Source organism: Triticum aestivum, chromosome 5D (assembly GCF_018294505.1).
Source record: "Triticum aestivum cultivar Chinese Spring chromosome 5D, IWGSC CS RefSeq v2.1, whole genome shotgun sequence".
NCBI lineage: Eukaryota > Viridiplantae > Streptophyta > Magnoliopsida > Poales > Poaceae > Triticum > Triticum aestivum.
The window spans coordinates 440,897,139-440,917,402 of NC_057808.1; the positions used below are offsets into that span (position 1 = coordinate 440,897,139).

At 43.8% G+C, this 20,264-nt stretch overlaps 1 protein-coding gene across 1 annotated transcript; it reads right to left on the bottom strand.

Moving 5' to 3' along the window:
* Window positions 1–7,160: 7,160 nt before the first annotated feature.
* Window positions 7,161–12,713, bottom strand: LOC123122526 (serine/arginine repetitive matrix protein 1). The gene is made up of 10 exons (XM_044542727.1): window positions 12,060–12,713; window positions 11,439–11,475; window positions 11,134–11,209; window positions 10,994–11,039; window positions 10,806–10,904; window positions 9,089–9,157; window positions 8,625–8,982; window positions 8,346–8,500; window positions 7,731–8,214; window positions 7,161–7,620 (listed from the first exon to the last, which is right to left on the bottom strand). Exons 1-10 carry the CDS (start codon window positions 12,696–12,698, stop codon window positions 7,553–7,555), a joined length of 2,031 nt encoding a protein of 676 aa, XP_044398662.1. The 5' UTR covers window positions 12,699–12,713; the 3' UTR covers window positions 7,161–7,552.
* Window positions 12,714–20,264: the final 7,551 nt, after the last annotated feature.

Sequence of the window (20,264 nt, forward strand, 5' to 3'; positions counted from 1 at the left end):
TATCGGCACCTCAGGAGGTGAAAAACAGATGTGGAATGCTTTGTGAAAACTCAAAGTTATCCCAAAAGTTCGCGTGTTCTGGTGGAGAGTACTAAGAAGGATCCTTCCAGATGAGTGCACTCTCACACACCGTCATATTGAAGTTGTGGACCGATGCAACGTTTGCTTAGCAAAGGAGGAAGACCTCATGCACGCTCTTATTTTGTGCTCTCACGCACAACGCTTCTGGGAGGAAGCTTCTGCTCGGTTCAGCATCAGACTACCTCGTTTACACCCGGACTCTTGCTCTCGGGATATTCTATGTGATACACGTTTTGCAGAGGACGATCGAGCAAAAATAATCACCATTATGTGGATGATATGGCACTCTCGCAATCGTATCAAGCATGGAGAGGAAGGAAGAGACCCGACTACGTCTCTCAGAACTACCAAGGAGGCTCTCGCGCTCCTTGAACTCCCACGGAACCTCCCTACGGTTCTGCCGGAGCATGGCTGGAGGCCACCGGAACCAGGAGTCATCAAGATCACTACTGATGGGGCTCTAAATTTTGCTGATGGAAGAGACGGTGCGGGCGGCGTAACACGCTCCTCGTCGGCACTTTTGGGAGCCTGGAGCAAGCCATACGTGGGTATCTCAGACCCACTGATCGTCGAAGCTTTGTCACTACGAGAAGGAGCTCGTTTTGCGACACTTCGAGGTTACTCGCATGTGATCATGGAGGTGGGCTGCCTGGAGTTGGTGACACTTCGCCACAATTCCCGTTCAATTATGGCTTCTATCTTAGAAGAAATAGGAGAGCTAGTTTATGATTTTTCTGTTTTTAAAATTCAGCATGTAAATCGGTCGGCTAACTTACCGGCACATCTTTGTGCAAAGCGTGCTTGCACTCTGAATGTGACCGAGAGTTGGCTCGACAAAACACCACCTTTCCTGGTAACCATCTTTTTGGCTGATTGTCCGAGAAATACTTTCATGGAATAAAGCTCTCTGAATTGATCGCAAAAAAAAAGAATCCATTAATTCCTTCTTTTTTAGGAGTCTGTTTGTCACCTTCCTTCTTTTTGAGCAGTCTCATTCCATCATGCACATGAATCACGAGTCACGGGTCTCTCCTCTCCATTAATCCTTGTTTCTTAGCAGTCTGTTCGTTCTCGCAGACGTATCTTTGATTCTTGAGGTGGCTTACTGATTTCAACTCGCAAATCTATACCTACTAATAAAGCAAGGTGCGTTTCTCTTTCATCGATTCACCGTCGAAAAGATTATTTTTTCTATTCGAGGTGGTACTAACCTTTTATGCGTCTATACGCTAGAAAAGAAAAAAAGGTTTGTACAGAATTCTGTAATTGGGCCACGCGCGCTCCGGCCCAACGAAACCAACCCATTTATGATTGCTCAAGCAGTTGGGAAGACCGTATTTGTCGCGTCGAACAATAAATAGATGAAGCTACCCATAGGGCGCCTAAGACTGGGTCGGCCCGTTTCCCCTTTTTCGATGTTCTATTTCTACTTTTCTTTTTCTGTTCCTTTCTCTTTCTCTTTTATATTTCCTTTTCCTTTTTTCTATCTTCATTTTTATTTTTTGTTGTCAAGTACAAATTTACAAATATTCAGAATTTCAATTTTGGTTTAAATATTCAAAAAATTGTAATAATTCAAAAAATTTGTTCCTGATTTGAAAAATATATGAAACTTTTAAAAAAAATCCTGTTTCGAAATTTTCACGTTTATTAAAAAATGTTTGTGTTTTTAAAAAATTCTTTCAGATTTTTAATAAAAATTACATTTTATAAAATGTTCCATATTTTAAAATATTCCTGTTTTAGTGAAATGTTCACAAATCCAACATAATATTTTCGTCTAGGAAAACATTTTCTAAAATTGTTTTCAATGCTCCCCTTTTGAAAAATCAAAAATTCGAAAATATTTGTGTTTTACAAAATTTTCATGTTTTCAAAATATTGTTTGTTAATTTCAAAATCTATTAATGTTTCTAATTTTGTTCGTGTTTTTCCAAAAATATTGAAATTTTCAAAAAACAATTGTTCGCATTTTCTTAAATATCCGCGCTGGCCATAGGTTAGTGGTGCGTGGTCGTTCTATGTTGGTTGACTATAAATGAAAAAAATTATGGGCATATGCTAATAAAAGATAATATGTTGTTTGGCTTTAATTAGAGCAAAATTATAGGCACTTGAGCACTCAAATAATCAAAGAGAATAAACAATCAAAAAGTAAGGACATTCATGCCTGATTATGCTAATGAAACATGATTTATGCATTGCAATTAATAATCGACCTGGTTATGCTGTCATATGATAGAGTGGTCGAAGCAACCGTATCCCGAAGGTTGCCGTGCAGCCACCAAATGAGGAGGCATGCACAACCCGAAGATGAAAACAGACCCGGAGGGAAAAAGGCATGAGTTGGGTGCTCACCACCACGCCGACCAACCCCACCACTATCAAGATTTCCCATGTCAAACATGTCCAGCGAGAGGACCATAACTCCTTACTCTGTCGCCTACCATTGTGGAGACCCTTTTTTGGATGACACGTCAATTATCTTTGTTGCTTGCAAAAAAAATATCTCTCCCGTTAACACGCACGGGCATATGTGCTAGTGTATATAAATTGGGCGAGATGGGACTAAATATATGCTAACCCTCTCGACTGTGCTGATGGGCCGGCTTCGTTGGGCCGCTACAGATCATGGGAAGGCCCAACCGAGTAGGACGGATGGCTTTGGTGAACCGTTTTCATTTAGTTTTTTGGACTGCTATTTTTTCTTGAGAAAACGCCCTCGTGGCTTTTTATTCATTCTTAGGCGAGTTCATATCTGACTGAACACATTCAATCAGAAAACCAGGGATTACATCATAAATGGTAAAACTAGGAGAAAGATGAAGGGCCTCTCTCGCCATCACATGCGTAGTTTGTTCGTTCTCGCAGACGTATCTTATTAATTCTTGAGGTGGCTTGCTGATTTCAACTCATATATCTATATCTATACCTAATAATAAAGTGCTATTGCTTCCGGCGGTACCTCACCGAAATTGCCTCCAAAATTGTAAACTATTACCCACCAATCCCACCTATAAGTTATTTTTAGTAATTGATGCCACATACAAATGATAAAAAAAGTTTCGCGCAGGTGAATCCCCGCATATGCCGGCCCATGTAGTAGGAATCTTCTCTATTGCGTTTCGCACGCTGGGAGAAGAACCAGCGCGCCTGTTTCGGCCGACCCATGACCGAGCAGCCTGTTTCAATTTTGGTTCTTATTTTCTGTTTTCCTTTTCCATCTTTGTATTTTTAATAAATAAATAATTTCGGATTTCAAAAAAGTTCGAAAAATTAAAAAATTGAGAATTTTGGAATATAATATTTCTTAATTCATAAATTTTTGTGCATTCAAAAAATGTTCGCATATTCAAAAAAATGTTTGTAATTTTGAAAAGGAATATTCGGAAAATCAAAAAATGTTCATTTAGAAAAGTCCGTGTATTAAAAATATTATGAAATTGAACAAAAATTTCGCCAATTCAAAAATGTTCATGAATTGAAAAATAACCTAAAAATTCAAAAACTATTCGTGACTTGAAAAACACTTTATTGATTCATCAAATTTTAGTTGGTTCAACAAATGATCATGCATTTCAAAAAATGTTCTTGAATTTCAAAAGTTGTTCCACCAAACAATTTCCAAAAAAATGTTCGTCGATTCTAGAAATGTTCTCCTATTCAAGAAAAATGTTTTAAAAATGAAAAGTAAAAAAATGTTTGTAAATAATATAAAATGTTTATGAATTCAAGAAATATTCACGATATTAGAATAAATTCGAAATTTGTAAAACTATTCACGAATTTGAAAAATGTTCACGATTTCAGATATGCTCACGAGTTTAAAAAATGTTCATTATTTTCAAAAATTGTTCAGGATTTCATGAAAATGAGAGTGATAGTGTATCTCGGTGATGCAGCAAAATGTGGTCATGGCCATTGAAGATTATGATTTTTTTCTCCTGTTGCAACGAAGCGCCGTTTTGCTATCTATACCTAATAATAAAGGGGCTATTGTTTCTGTCGGTATGTCATGGAAAGTGCCCCTAAAATTGCCAATAATTACCCACTATGCCACCAGTAAGTGAAAAAAAAAACGATTCTTTACACTGGATAGACCGTTTTCTTTAGGTTATATACAGTGTGAACCCTAATTTTTCACATCCACACAGCTAAGCCAGTGGCTAACGCCTCACTCGACTACCCAAGTGACCTGGGTTTGACCATAGCCACGCCCCTTTTTCTTTTTCGCTTCTCTTTTTGGTGCAAATTCAATTGCGTTTTAAAATATTCATTATCTTTCAAATCCTGACTCCAAATCTAACATGTTATATATGGAAATTCCTCAGAAAAATGTGTATATTTCAGATTGCAATTGTCTTGCATATTAACTATTTATAGAATTGTGTTTATGGTGCCACCTTAATTAATACCTTCTCTATATGGAGTATTTTGAAAAATCCTATTATATATGTTTTCTACCCCATTTAACTTGAGTAGATATGATATTCAACCATTACGTTTTTGCACGACACTTATCATGTTGTTTGTTTTGTGGAGATTTCAAGGAATTTGCTGATATCGTCCAGTGTGTGTAGGGGGGAGATTTTTTTTCTCCCGTTGCAACACATGGTCATGTTTGCTAGTGTATATAAATTGGGCAAGATGGGACTAAATATATACGAACCCTCTCGACTGTACTACTGGGCCGACTTTGTTGGGCCGCTACGGACCATGGGCAAGGCCCAACCGAGTAGCCAGGATGGCTTTGGTGAACCGTTTTCATTTATTTTTTGGACTGTGAATTATTAGTAGCACCTCACGTAATATTAGAATGGATGAAATGTTAGGTTGGATGGACTAAAAAATCGGAGTAACGCACCATGCTCTACTAGTAGATATATATACATAATTCATGAAAAATGTCAAAGGCTCATGCGGGGTTTCATGACAAGGGGGTATGTTTAGTATCACCCCGGATTTGAAGGAGAGTTCATGCCCACATATAAGAGATTCTCTTCGACATGCTATTAGAGCATGAGAAGAACGGTGGTACACGCGCGTCCTCCTTCGCTGCCTGCCACGCCTTTGTGCGCGTCATGTTTCGTGAATGATACGTGTCATGCTCAAACCTGTGTAATGTGTGTTGTATTTTTTCCGATTACAGATTTAATTGGTAGCTGATTATGATTCATTAACGGAATCGTTATGTAACAGCCATATCTGAACCGTCAGACCGTTGGGTGCTATTGACTCGGTCGTGGACCTAACCCAACCTCTCACTACTTCAACTACTTACTCAACCTACCCACCAACGCCAAAACCATGATGAAGAGGATGAGGAAAATGTTGTGGTCGCCGCGGCGGCTTTGTTCTGGCCAACTGGTGAGTATGATATGTTTATCTTTTATTTATCATGTTTTAGGCATACTTGTTGTTTTGTTCCTGTTCTATATTCCCCGTTCTAAAATATGAGGTGTATTAGTTTTTCAAAAGTCAAACATGTGAAAGTTTGACCAAGTTTCTAAAAACATCAATATCTACAATACAAATTTATGTCATTTGATCAATCATGAAAAATGTTTTCATAGTTTCTCTATTAGGTATTGCAGATGTTGATATTTCATTCTATAATCTTGGTCAAAGATACAGATGTTTGACTTGCACAAAAATTGATACACCTTATATTCTGGAACAGAGGTAGTACTTCGTATGTGCTCATATGTGTAAATATCAATATGATATTAACACTGCTTTTGCTATGATCATGATTTGTTTATGCATAAAATTAATTACAAAAATGCTAATATATCCAACACAAAGTTCTTATCGCTAGATCTGTTTGCTCTCTTAGATCTTAGCAGTTTGTGTGTCCATCAAGGAGGGCATGTGGTTGACTATTGGTGCAATGACTTTGGCATCGTCTTCCTTGTTGTTATGTGGCATGGTTTGGTTTCTTCAACTCTCTGGACCAGTGGTGATCAATTGCAAACCTGTATTGTGTGGGGCTATAATCCAACCTACTATGTGAGGGTGTTTGCAGGTGTCCCTTTTCTTTATTGTTGGTTCAGCGCATTTTTTTAACAACCAGTGGACAATGTACAATTGGAGGACAAATAAAGCTATTATATTTCGAATTTAGTTTTAGTTTTTATATGGTTGTTCTGCGTTTAGCTGTCCATTGCACTGGCTTTTTTACTTATCAGATTTGAGATACCCTTCCAAACAAACCTGTGATCGGATGGTTAGAAGGACAATGATATCCCCAGCCCACCAGGGTTCACGTCTTAGACTTCACATTGGTGCTTGGATTATTTCTGAATTTATTTCAGGTTTCCGGCGATGTTCATTCAGTGGGAGGAGACGTTCCTGTCGACTGCAAGGCGCCTGTGGTGACTTTGTAAGCCGGTTCAGCCTCTCGGAGGTGCTTATAGGAGTACGATGTGTGTGCGTGCATTTATAGGGGTGTGTATACTCGTGTATGTGAGCGACTTCGATTGTACCATGTTAAAAAAAAATTGAGATCTCTTTGGGCGCCTATTCTGTATAAAAAGAAGAAGCAGGAATGTGACATCGACGCCTATAGGTTTGTCTGCAAAGCAAACCTTCCATAAGTTTAGAATTTTTGCTAAAAGTGCGGTGAACCAATTGAAAGCTACAAGTGTGACAAGTGTCAACCTTCAGAGATTTTTCGGTTTTGATTGTAATTTTTCTTCTTAACTGGCGGTCCTTTGTGCAAGGTTAGTGATCAGTTATCTTTTTATTTTTGTCGGTGCCTACCTGACTTGTATCTTGACCTATCATATGAATAAGGCACATATTATCATGAAAAAAAAGTATTTGCATATGACAGGTTGAACATGCTGCTAGAACATTCTAAAACAGTGTCTGTGCCCAAACAAGCCATGACTCTCCACGTGTGACCAATTTCAGGCTGAAAGCGTATCATATCAATCTCTGCATGTGTGACCGATTTTAGCCTGGAAGATCATACCAATCTCTGCATGTGTGACCCTATTTCAGATTGAAAGTGCAAAATATCACCAACCTGAGAGTTTGTTAGCAAATTAAAAGTTTTCTTTTCTTTAGACAGACGATTGACCAACTGTGGCAACAATACCACAACACTCAATATAACATATACAGATTGATTCCCCTGTGGTTTCTACAACATCAGAACTTTTTTGAATCTCTGAACTCGACTTAATTTAATACCCTCTACACACATATCTCTGCAATCTGCATGCTATTCTAACTCCTAAGTAACTAAGCAATTACACCACAGACAACGAACAATGGAGATACCCATTCTCGAAAGAAAAACAAACAATGGAGAGACAAGGCCACGGTGCGGCACAGCAACAGCGACTCGAAAAAAAAATCAACGAGCACAATATGATTCAGCAAAGTCCTTGCTTGGTGCCCGCGAAACCGTGGCCAGAATCATGCGTCCAAATGTCAAATTATCCATGTCGAGCTTGGGTCTCTATCAGTCGGCCATATGCGTCTGCATCCGGTTCGCGACCAGCTGCGCGGTAGGTGCAAACATGATTGACCCTGCAAAGACCAAACAGTGATAAGAGTGAGTTACTAATCTTTTGAAGTGCAAGGAACAGGGGATGTAGAAAAGAGGCAAACCAATAGAAACCAATAGTCAAGGTTAGCACCTGGCACAGCATTAAAACCATTCACAGTTTGGTGCATGGTGGGCCGTTCTTCAACATTATGGCTGCTCTTCAGCTCAACGGAATGTTCACCTCGGTCTACTGGAACCTGCGTCAACGATCCACATTGCGGGCTTGGTACTGCCTGAGAATCGATCCTCTGAGCGTTATTGGCAGACGCATGTGACACAGCATCTGCATGAGGCCCTGTTGAATGGCCTGCGCTTGCAGGATCATCTACAGTTTTCTGCTCACTCGATGCCGCTGTGCTGCTTGGTGGTGGTGTTGGTATCGGAGATGAAGTTGGTACAGGTGGCTGAAATGAGTTTGGTGATTCGCTATCTCCTACCCACCCGCGACCAAATGCTGTTCCAGGGGGAATGACCTGTTCAATTCGCTTCGATGCAACTTCCCAACCAACAGGACCAAGCTGTGCAGCAAAACGTGCCAGACTGCGGGAATAGGCCTGCGGCAACTGAGCACCAATCTGATAAAAAAAATCATTGTGTTAAACTGAGAGTGATATCATCTTGCTGTTCAGCAAAGTCAGCAGAAACCTAAAACTATATTGGCATATCATAAATCATTAGGGGAGGTGACTTGTATTGGAAACTCAACTGGTACAAGAACCTTCCTTGTCCCGTTGTATGAGGTTGCCACTGGCAGCTCATACATTGAACTGGATGGTTGATTCTGATAATATGTAGTCCGGCGACTCTCTTCTACCGGAAGTGGCTTCTTCCCCATTTTTCCTGACCATTTACTCCCAGACCCTGGGACAAAGGGAAGGTACCAAATGATGTTAAAGGGGTTAACAGATTAGCCAAATCTGGATGGAAGACATTCTTGGGCAATATCCCTCTAAGAAAACTGAGTTCTCAAAATGATAAAAGAAACCTGAATAATCTTCAATGCTTTCCAATTTGCGCTCACTGGACCAATTGTGTTCATTGCTTCTATTGGCAAAAGAAGCTTTCAGTACATCTGCAATTCTCCGCTGTATATCAAACCCTGAGTGCGCATAAAGTCCACTATTTCCAGCCATAGCAAGTGCTGCCGCAGAAAAGTTTGCGGTAGCACGTTCTGCTGGTGGCTGCTCAACTTGCTGCTTGACAGCGTTCTTTGGAGGCCTGCCCCTTCGACGCTGTGGTTTTGGTTCCGGTTCTGGTAATGGTTCTGGTTCTGGTTCACTGGCATCACTATCTTGCCTAAGATTCTCAAAGTCCTTCTTAGCAACCTCTTGAATAGATCGTGCCTATAATGCATCACATGTGAATGTTACATATGCACTGCATCCCATGGGTTTACAGAAAAAATACATCATAAAATTAATCATCAAACAAGTAGGTTCAAGATTTGACCTGTCGATAGTATACTGTGTCTGGTGAATTGTAGGACATGGCATTCGAGGTTATCAAAAACACATCGTCCTGTAAATAGGAAATCTATGTCATTTTGAATGAACTTAGTAGAATACAAATAATATTATGAGCTTAGTTAACCATTGATTACAAATTAAGTATTAGCACACCCAGGATTCAACAGCGAGTCAAAGTGCTACTTGTTCTTGGGGTGTGACTTGCATGACCAAGGCCATGGTTTAAAAGAAAGTAAGTCATAAAACAAGGTAAAGGAAATGATGTTAGTGATCTGAGGTAAGACTAAATCGAATGTTCAGTGAAAATGCAGATATGTGATGCTGGTTACAGGCTTATAGTATACATAGATCCAATATTTTTCAAGTGATTAGAGAGGTGGCTGCAGACAAGTAATTACATCAAGTAGAAATGGTGGCACAGAGAGCTTAATATACCAGCTCTAGAAGTAAAAATGATCATTCTCATACATAACAAACAACTGATAACTTCAATCTAAAGTTCAATACACCTTGTTGCTGAGTACTGCTACAACAAACTTCATAACAGGTCACAGGTACAAGCATTCCATTTTTTGAAGTACTTGTGATTTATCTTATTCTACATCTTTGACCGTAAGTAACATAAGCAGTGCCTGTACAAGATCTTTATACATGCAGTAGAAAATGGAACTTGGTAGTGAATATTGCACAAGCATCCATGCACTGGTGTTTTTTTCTAAACAAAGCGTCATTTCATCTTGACTCAAATGTATGAAAACACTTTTATTTCATATACAATTATGAGAGCATTCTTTCCATTAGAAAAATTACATATTTACAGGTTTGCCTGTCTAACAAGCACTTATTGAGAATAGTTCATAGTTTATTTAAATGTACTTTTCTTTCTACCTGTGTTGCTACTTATCCTTATGGAAGTATATACAATATTACATACCTTACATGACTTCTTAGCACCCAAATTACTTAAACAACCTTTGACATAAGTGGATATGCAGATACAGAAAGACAACGGCAGCATATATTCATTGAATATAAACACTTACACAGCCCTATTCATAATCCAGTAATGGAATCAATAACAGTAACACCTACGAGCATAAGTGCTTCCCTTCACTTACTATAACAGATACCTTCATATAGATTTCAGTTTTCCATTGAAAGAAACTTGTTAACTGTATTTACAAATTAAACTGTATTTACTGTACTGGTCTTGAAAAGTGTTGTGCTTTATATAGTTCTATATCTTCCCTTGAGAGTGCTTGAGTTCAGAAGATATTGATCACATGGAACATTGTCAGAAACACTATTTAGAAGCAAAACTCTTAGGTTTCCATTTATGCATTTGCGCTAGTTTCGAGTCCTTTGCAGAGGATCCAAGAGAATGAATATCTGTTCCTAAAAAGGCGGAGCAAAACATGATACAAGACTCCAAAGGCAACATTACAAAATATATTTTCAAGCAAACAAGAAGACGCCACAGTTTTAGTAACTGACTACTGATCTATAAGAATCTCGAACATAAATGCGAGGCCTTGTGTTAGAAAGAAGAACATCAGCATGGAAAAGCACATTAGCCTCACAGAGGTGATGACTAATCTAGCTGACCTAGCAACTAAGTCAACCAAATTGCGGTAACAGCTGATTAAAGCAGAAAAGGTCAAACAGCATGACCCCAAAAATAAAAAAGATTCCACGCTGACCTCAAATTGCTCCAAGTTGGCATATGCCCCCTTATCAAGCTTCTTCCTAACTGTCGAAAAATCCATGGGGTGCTTGACAATATCTCTGTAGTCGGGCAGCTGACAGTACATTGGCAATCACAAGCAAATCAGTCAGCTTGCGGGAACACAAAACCATGAAAACAAACATCCAGTCCTGTAACACAAACCTCTTCATCATCAACCGGCTCTGAGAATACGCCGTATGTGTCCTTCCTGCGCAGAAACAGGAAACCAACCTCAGATAAGATGCTACAGAAACTGGAACAGCAGAAGAAGAAGAAGAAGCAGAGAGGGCATAGCAACTCACTTCTGCAGCCTATCGAGGATGAAGACCAATAACTTTTTGTCAGGCAGGGGCGTCGTGGGGCCGGAATCTGACGGCTCTGTGCAAATGAACAAATCCAGCCACGAGCAGAGGAGCAACAATCAGCATTAATTAATTGAACAGGAAACAAACTGGAATGCATCCACCGGTACTACAGGAATTAAAAATGGCATCTTTGTTCGTGCACATTCGTCGTCCAGTATTACTGTAGTATTATTTTGCTTCCGGAAACCTGAAGAAGAATAAATGCATCGGAGGAGAGCAGGCAGGGGGGCTCGAGAACCGACCTTCACGCCCATCCGTCGCTGTCCTCCTCTTTTCTCCCTGCAGCAGCAAAAGATAAATAAAGAAGATAGTAGACACATTTTAAAATATCCACACAGAAATCCTTGGGGGGAAATCGCGAGACCCGGGGCGGAAAAAGGCGCCAGAAAAAGTGGCGGTTACCGAGCGAGCACTGAGAGAGATCCTATACTTGTATCCTGCCGTGACTCGCCGGGGAAAATATTTGGCGCGAAAGGCAGGGGGAAACCAGGCCAAAAAAAGGCACGCCTTTAAAAGCTCCGATGCATAAAAGAAATGGCGCCAATTATTGCCGGGGGATGCGAGCGAGGGAGTGAGCGAGCCAGGGTTTTGGTTTGTCCGGCGAATGATTGGCGGAGCGAGGGCTGAGGGTGAGGCGGGCGGCGTTGACCACTGTCGCGGCGGCAGAGGGAGGGGTGGGGCGGGCAGTAAAATAAATAGGGGGGCGCGGGCAGAGGAGGGAGGCCCCTTTCCGCGCCTGGGGTAGCAGGCAGGGCGCCTCGGGCGGCGCGCGGCGGCGCAGATCCGCGCGCCGGCCGTGGCGAATTGGGCGAATTCCGCGCGGATTCGGGCGGGGAGGGCGCAGATCGGGGCGGGGCGCAAACCTTGGCCGATCCGTCGTGGAGGCCGACGACGAGGCGGAGCTTCTTCTCGCGGCGGGGGTCGTCGTCGCCCGAGTCGTCCTCCGGGGCGGGGTTGCGGCGCGTGGAGGGGCGGCGCTGCTGGGGCGGCGGCGGCGGCGGCGGGGGCGCCTCCTGGAGCTTCTGCAGGCGGAGGCTGCGCTTCTGGAGGTCGAGGAGGGAGGGCCGGCCCTTCTTCTTCCGCTTCCGCCGGGCCGGGGGAGGCGCCGACATCGCCGCCGGCCGCGGCGGCGGCTGCTGCTTGCCCATTGCGCGGCGCGGCGGGGCGGGGCGGGGCGTCTGCGCTCTGTTTTTTTCCTTCCTCGGCTCTTTTCGCGGCAGGGGCGTTGCGGGTGGGTATCGCGTGTGCCGGGGGGCGTGCTCGGGGTGGGTAGACTTTTTGGTGCGCTGCGGTTTTGCTCCCTTTTTTTTCTTTTTCTTTTTCTTTTTCTTTTTTGGGTGGTTTGGTTTGGGTTGGGTTGGGGTCGTTCGATCGAAATGGCAGCGCGATGCGGGCCGGCCCATCTCGGGCCGATCTCGTGTCAGCCGTCGGATATTTACCAGATCGTTCTCAGTCGTCCGATAAAATTTCAGTTGTACCCTTTCATAAATTCCATGTCCCATCGGGGTAGTTTCGTCATTTTTGAGACATAAAGAAGGCAGGAGCTCCCCGTGCTAAACCCTAGCCGCCACCAATTCTGGGTCGTTCGATTGAAATCGCAGCGCGACGTGGGCCGGCCCATCTCGGGCTGATCTCGTGTGAGCCGTCGGATATTTACCAGGTCGTTCTTAGTCGTGTGATAAAATTTCAGTTGCACCCTTTCGTAAATTCCATGCCCCCACTGGGGTAGTTTTGTCATTTTTGAGACATAAAAAGGACAGCAGCTCCCCGTGCTAAACCCTAGCCGCCACCAATTTTGGGTCGTTTGATTGAAATCACAGCGCGACGTGGGCCGGCCCATCTCGGGCTGATCTCGTGTGAGCCGTCGGATATTTACCAGGTCGTTCTTAGTCGTGTGATAAAATTTCAGTTGCACCCTTTCGTAAATTCCATGCCCCCACCGGGGTAGTTTTGTCATTTTTGAGATATAAAAAAGGCAGCAGCTCCCCGTGCTAAACCCTAGTCGTCGCCCCACCCACGCGTCCCCTCTTGCTCGCTCTCTCCCCTTCCCAAACGCACTATCTTCCTCCCCTTTCTTTGTGACATTGCTCTATTCCCTCCTTCCCGTCGCGCCGCCACCGCTCCATCTTCTTCCTATTTGTTGCCCTGAGCTCCCGTTCCCCCCATCGCTTCTGTCGGCAGATTAAGGCGAAGAAGAGCAGCCAAGTTCCCCGCCTTTACGCCTCTGCCGATGCGTCATCCCAAACCGCTATGGTTGCCAAATCTCGCGCCTCCCGCTTCTCCTTCGCTCACTCGGCCGCTCTTCCACAACCAAGTCCCCTGATCCGTCGTGCTCGGCGTGCCCGTTGCGCTAGGGTTTTTAATCCTAACACCAACTTCCATTAGATGTTGGTGAGGAGCAAGAGCACGACTAGGTGCCAGCGCATCGCACGAGACGGCGTTAGTCTTTCTCCGGCGTCCTCACCCAGCTATGTATGTTGATTCCGATAGCTCCAACTTGACATGTTGTTTCCTCTCAGAAGATCTCTCTCTCCCCCTCTCTCTCCCTCTCCCTTTCTCTACCCTCTCTCTATCTCTCTCCAATTTGCTAATAGTGGTCATGTGTATGTTTTGGTAGACGAGATATAGATATTAATAGCCTCTCATAACCCATTTTCCTTTTTAGGCTAAAATAGTTGAGTTTGATTTCGTACCTGACTAGATTGACTAAAATATAATTGCATGGTAAAACAAAATGCCTAAAATAGTGCTTATTTCTTTTGCAAAGGAAAATGGTGTGCCATAGGCTCATCCATGAGAACCATCTATTCACCTCTTACCTAACTATGCATTCAACAACAATTAGATTATGAATCTGTTCTCGTGCAGTCTTTCTATTCTCGCATTGCTAATATTGCTAGAAGTGGTCTATGGCATTCCTAACAGTATAAATGAATGTTGAATGGGGATGACACGGGTTAATCCTATTGCCTTGTTTTTTCTTAAACTTTCATATGTGTGCCTGATTTAGATACTGCAAATTAATATGGAGTATGATTCTATATTTTTATTTACTTTATTGTTGTTACGCCCCCGATTTGACCGTACACTAATCATGCACGCAAATGTGTACGATCAAGACCAGGGACTCACGGGAAGATATCACAACACAACTCTAAAACATAAATAAGTCATACAAGCATCATAATACAAGCCAGGGGCCTCGAGGGCTCGAATACAAGTGCTCGATCATAGACGAGTCAGCGGAAGCAATAATATCTGAGTACAGACATAAGTTAAACAAGATTGCCTTAAGAAGGCTAGCACAAAAGTAGCAACGATCGAAAAGGCAAGGCCTCCTGCCTGGGACCTCCTAACTACTCCTCGAAGCCGAACTCCATGTAGAATCATCCTCGGGATCTCTAGCTCCTGGACTCCAGCATCTGGTTGCGACAATCCGGTATAGAAAGGGAAAAAGAGGGAGAAAAGCAACCGTGAGTACTCATCCAAAGTACTCGCAAGCAAGGAGCTACACTACATATGCATGGGTATATGTGTAAAGGGCCATATCAGTGGACTGAACTGCAGAATGCCAGAATAAAGGGGGGATAGCTAGTCCTGTCGAAGACTACACTTCTGGCCATCTCCATCTTGCAGCATGTAGAAGAGAGTAGATTGAAGTCCTCCAAGTAGCATCGCATAGCATAATCCTACCCGGCGATCCCCTCCTCGTCACCCTGTTAGAGAGCGATCACCGGGTTATATCTGGCACTTGGAAGGGTGTGTTTTATTAAGTATCCAGTTCTAGTTGTCATAAGGTCAAGATACAACTCCGGGTCATCCTTTTACCGAGGGACACGGCTATTCGAATAGATAAACTTCCCTGCAGGGGTGCACCACATAACCCAACACGCTCGATCCCATCTGGCCGGACACACTTTTCTGGGTCATGCCCGGCCTCGTAAGATCAACACGTCGCAGCCCCACCTAAGCACAACAGAGAGGTCAGCACGCCGGTCTAACCCTATGCGCGCAGGGGTCTAGGCCCATCGCCCTATGCACACCTGCACGTTGCGTACGCGGCCGGAAGCAGACCTAGCCTAGTGGCGTTCCAGTCCAATCCGGCGCGCGCCACTCAGTCGCTGACGTCAAGAAGGCTTCGGCTGATACCACGACGTCGGGATACCCATAACTACTCCCACGTAGATGGTTAGTGCGTATAGACCAAATGGCCAGACTCAGATCAAATACCCAGAACTCGTTAAGCGTGTTGTTTATCCGCGAACGCCGACCAGGGCCAGGCCCACCTCTCACCTAGGCGGTCTCAACCTGCCCTGTCGCTCCGCCATAAAGTAACAGTCGGGGGCTGTCAGGAACCCAGGCCCACCTCTACCGGGGTGGAGCCACCTGTCCTTTCAGCCCCCTCATCAGAATCACTTGCGGGTACTCAACGAGCCGACCCGACTTTAGTCACCACACGTGTCATGTATATAAGGTATATAATATATACCCATGATCACCTCCCGAAGTGATCACGGCCCAGTAGTATAGCATGGCAGACGGACAAGAGTGTAGGGCCACTGATGGAACACTAAGATCCTATACTAAGCAGTAGGATAGCAGGTAAGGGTAACAACTGTAGTAACAATGACAGGCTATGCATCAGGATAGGATTAACGGAAAGCAGTAACATGCTACACTACTCTAATGCAAGCAGTATAGAGAAGAATAGGCGATATCTGGTGATCAAGGGGGGGGGGCTTGCCTGGTTGCTCTGGCAGTAGGAGGGGTCGTCAACTCCGTAGTCGAACTGGGCAGCAGCAGTGTCGGTCTCGTAGTCTACCGGAGAGAAGAGGGGGAAGAAACAGTAAATACAATGCAAATATAAGCATGACGATGCGTGACATGACAATGAGCAGTGCTAGGTGTGTCCTAACGCGACAGTAGGTGGTACCGGCGAAGGGGGGAAACATCCGGGAGGTATTCCCGATGTTTTGCGTTTTCGGACAGACGGACCGGAGGGGGAAAGTTGCTAGTTCGATAGGTTAAGGAGGTGTGGTGAACAAACGGACTGCGTATTCGGATTCGTCTCGTCGTTCTGAGCAACTTTCATGTAGAAAACATTTTCATCCGAGTTACGGTTTAAAAGATATGAATTTTCGAAGATTATTTGAATTTCTGGAATTATTTGAATTTAGCAAAAATGAATTATGACGTCAGCATGAGGTAATGCTGACGTCAGCAGGTCAACAGGTCCGCTGACCAGTCAAACCAGACAGGTGGGTCCAGTGGGACCCACATGTCAGCCTCTGTTAGTCTAACAGTAATTTAAACTAAACTAACAGTCTAATTAGAGGGGTGGGCCCCATATGTCAGTGAGTGATTAGTTAATCTAATTATTTTTATTTATAAAACAATTGTTAGACTAATTAACAGAAGGGGGGGCCCGCATGTCAGTGGCTGGGGGCCGACCAGTCAGCTCGTTGACCGCGGTCAACAAGTCAAGGGGGGGACCTGGGTCCACCAGTCAGTGGCCCAGACGGTGCCACGCGGGTGCCACGTCGGTGACGTCGCCGGAATCACGCCGGCGACCATTCCAGCGGCGGAAGTTCGCCGGAGTTGCTCGGATTTCCAGCACAGGGCACCATTCCGCGCGTTTTCGGAGGCGTTCGATCGAGTAGATCGTCCCGCGTCGATCTAGAGTGATCCCAGGAGCGGGGGTGGCCGGAGTGGAGCTCAACGATGACCGCGGGCGGCGCCGGACTATGGGCATCTCCGAAACCACGCCACGGGCTGCGTTCTAGCTAACAAACGACGCTAGCGGGCTCTACGGACCTCCGGCAACTCGACGGAGGCCACCGCTTGGTTCGGAGATGGACGGGGTGAGCGCAACGAGCTCGCGGACGAGGCCGCCTGCGGCAATGGCGACGGCGGCACCGCGAGCCTTCTACGGTGTATGAGGAGGAACCAGAGGAAGGAGGAGGGGGTGGAGGCTTACGGCGCGGCACACGGAGGCCTCGAGTGAACGGGAGCGCAGAGGGGAGGCGGGATGAATCGCGGCGGGCGGCGGCGACCGAGGTTGGGGAAAAACTTGACCCGGCCGCTGCAGGGCACCCCAGCTCGTCCTAAAGCGCGGGGTCAACGAGGACGACGTAGAGGGAGCTCGGGGACATCGGCGGCTCGACGAACGGTGGTCGGGGCCACGCCTACGAGGCTTCGGCGGCGATCTCGCTCGGGCGAGGGGAGGGCCAGAGAGAGAGAGAGAGCGGCCGAGATGGAGAGGGGAGTTGGTGGAGGTAGGTGGGGAGGAGGCCGAGGCGTCGAGGGGAGGGGTCAGTGGAGGCGGGGGCGCTGGCGATCTTATCCCCTCCTCGACGCCGGCGAGGGGGGTCCGGCGGGGACGCGCGCCTGTTCCGACCCTGGTCGGGGGAACAGGGAAGGGGAGAGAGCGACCGGGGGGAACGGGCCGGTTCGGCGGATGGGCCAGGTGGGCCGGCCTGGCTGCGAGCTGGGTCGTCTGGTCCAGGGGGGTCATTTTCTTTTCCTTTTGTTTTACTTTGTCTTATTTTTCCTTTTCTGTTTTGGCTAATTGTCTTGGCACCAAGTGAGTTTTGTAAAATATGATAGCTGGCCCACAAATCACAGCACAATATACCTTACCACTAAAAACTAGTTTGGGGTAAATATCATTTCATATTTATTTTGTATTAATAAAAAGGTTATTAATTATATTTTCAGCCACTGTTTGAGGATGTTTAAGTCACCTATCAAATTTCAATAATGTTCTTTACTATTTTATCATAGCCTCTGATTTATCTACTATTTATTGAACATCTTAGTTTTAGTATTTGAAAACTTTTATTGTTTGCTTGATTTTGAACTTTGAATTTTGATCCGGTTTTGAACTAACGCGAGATTATCAACACTAACAGAGATGACGTGTCATCACTAGCGTAGGTTTGCTGTAGTATAATTATCCGGGCGTCACAATTGTTTTGCTGGTCCAGAGAAAGTTGAGGATAATCAGAGAGTTCCATGCCATTGATCCTGATGAAGATGATAATGATAAATGCCAACATTATGCCTTTCCTAGTGAAGGTAACCGAAAGTCGTCTTTGCCTCTTCTTTCTTCACTTCTTTTTTCTATGTGTTTTGCTACACAACCTTACAATGTTAGTGCATATAAGCAGCGGCTCCGATACATTGTATTGACAATGCTATTTACACACGATTGTAGAGATGTGATTGGCTATTGTTATATTCAGGTATACATTAATCAATGACTAAGAATGATTTTGTGTTGTTTGTTCTTGGATGCATCTGAATGCATTATACATGATGTTATGTGCGCTATGGAGACAGTTGATTCTCTCTTTCTTATTTACGAGTCTATTTATATAATTGTTCTTTCATGCATTCTGGTTACCTGTTTTGTTTGTCAAATGTTGTACAGACATAGCCATGAGAGCACACACGATGCACCACTTGGAGGCTTGATGTGTTGTGATGTACGCTCATCATATTTTTTTCAGTCATTTTGTCATTCTTAGTCATTGTCTTCTAGCTTCACGAGTTCACTGGTCATGTATCAAGGGAAGATACGGCTTGGGTGAAGGTATGAGGTAATTAAGGGAAGAAACAATGGTCTTCGTGGCTTCGAAAATATCTTCCATTTGAAGCAGAAGGACAGATAACTAATATAAGATGCTTTATGCCTTCCTCTGTTTTGTCCTTTAATGCTGATTTTATTTCTTGACAACAAATTACTGTGATTCCAACAACTGTTGGATTACCAGTCCCCATGTTTGTTGGTCTCTCTCATAATACAATAATGCTTTGGATAGTTGAGACTTGAACTAATTATGCCACTATGTCCATATTTAATATAGTCGTATTTTCTTTTAATCTCCAAAAGATGTAGGAGGGTTTCTTAAGACTGTTATAACCTAATAAGATGCATAACTAAAGCCAGTGTGTTTGTGCAATTTCAGTTGTTAAATGTGGAGTTAAGATATTGAGTTTATTTGCTGTAATAGGGTTCCTATATATACTACGATAGCCAGTTCTTCTTTTATTTAACATGAATATGCTTATCTCTCCATTCCTTTGCACTGGACTGGGGTGGTTGACAACATTGTCTATTGGATGCTTACAAATGGAATCAATTCGGCTAAGATAATGTACTCTTTTGATCTCTGATGCCACCGTTACCAGGTTAGTGATGCTCATAAGGTTGCCTTGTGTCAAATTTTGTTAGATGTGAACTTTTTCCATGTACTATAATATTTTATCAATGTAAGATGCGGATTTCCGGAAATATCAAGGAATGAGATATGCATATTAAGGCCTAGAACTTTTATCTTGCAAAAACATTATGTACATATAACAACCTCTTAGGCTCATTTTTTGCTTCTAGGAGATGATGTTGGTTCTGAACTTGATCAGGTAGAAGAGAAAAGGCTCCACATGCACCGACTCCGGCCCCGATGACACGACTGGACCTACCCCGACAACACTTGCTCAATCAGCAGGTCCCTCTCCCTCCCTTCCTCTCTCTATTGATCCTTTTTTGCGGCTTAGTACACCAGGGATTGGAGTCATCCATTTAGTGTGAGCACAGCTGGTGCATGTCCACTTGTCGCGCAACCGAGGAGACAGAAGTGCCCTTCGTGCTTAAAATGGTGCCACTGAAGTGAATAGACATGACATGGACCAACGGAGGTCTGTCTTAGATGTAAGTTTCATTAGTATATGATATTTGCATCTTCTTTTGGAGCTGAATTGCCAGTCTTAGGTTTTGTTTGTGAGTATATTATCTTAGATTGAAATAATTAATAAATAAGCAAAAGTGTTTCATACATGGAAATAGTGGCAATGACAGTTAAAATTGGGCATGGCATGGTATATGATCTCTAAAAAATGTTGGGATATTCTTACCTAGAGGTTCAGTGAGATGCATTTGTTGAAATAGATTTTCTTTAAAGATTAAAAAATTAGATGGTATGGGGATTCCACTCTGGTGTAGATTTATATTACTAGAATATTTGCTAATGTCAAGTTTATCTAGGTGATTTATAAATTGTTGTTCA

What these genes read in the sequence shown, in the direction of transcription:
- LOC123122526 (XM_044542727.1), bottom strand. Translation starts at nt 12,698, where the DNA reads ATGGGACATGGAATTTATGAAAGGGTACAACTGAAATTTTATCGGACG. An exon ending in ATCCTCGATAGGCTGCAGAA is followed by an intron (nt 11,040 to 11,133) that starts GTGAGTTGCTAT and finishes GTTTCTGCGCAG; the next exon opens with GAAGGACACATACGGCGTAT. An exon ending in AGCCGGTTGATGATGAAGAG is followed by an intron (nt 10,905 to 10,993) that starts GTTTGTGTTACA and finishes ATGTACTGTCAG; the next exon opens with CTGCCCGACTACAGAGATAT.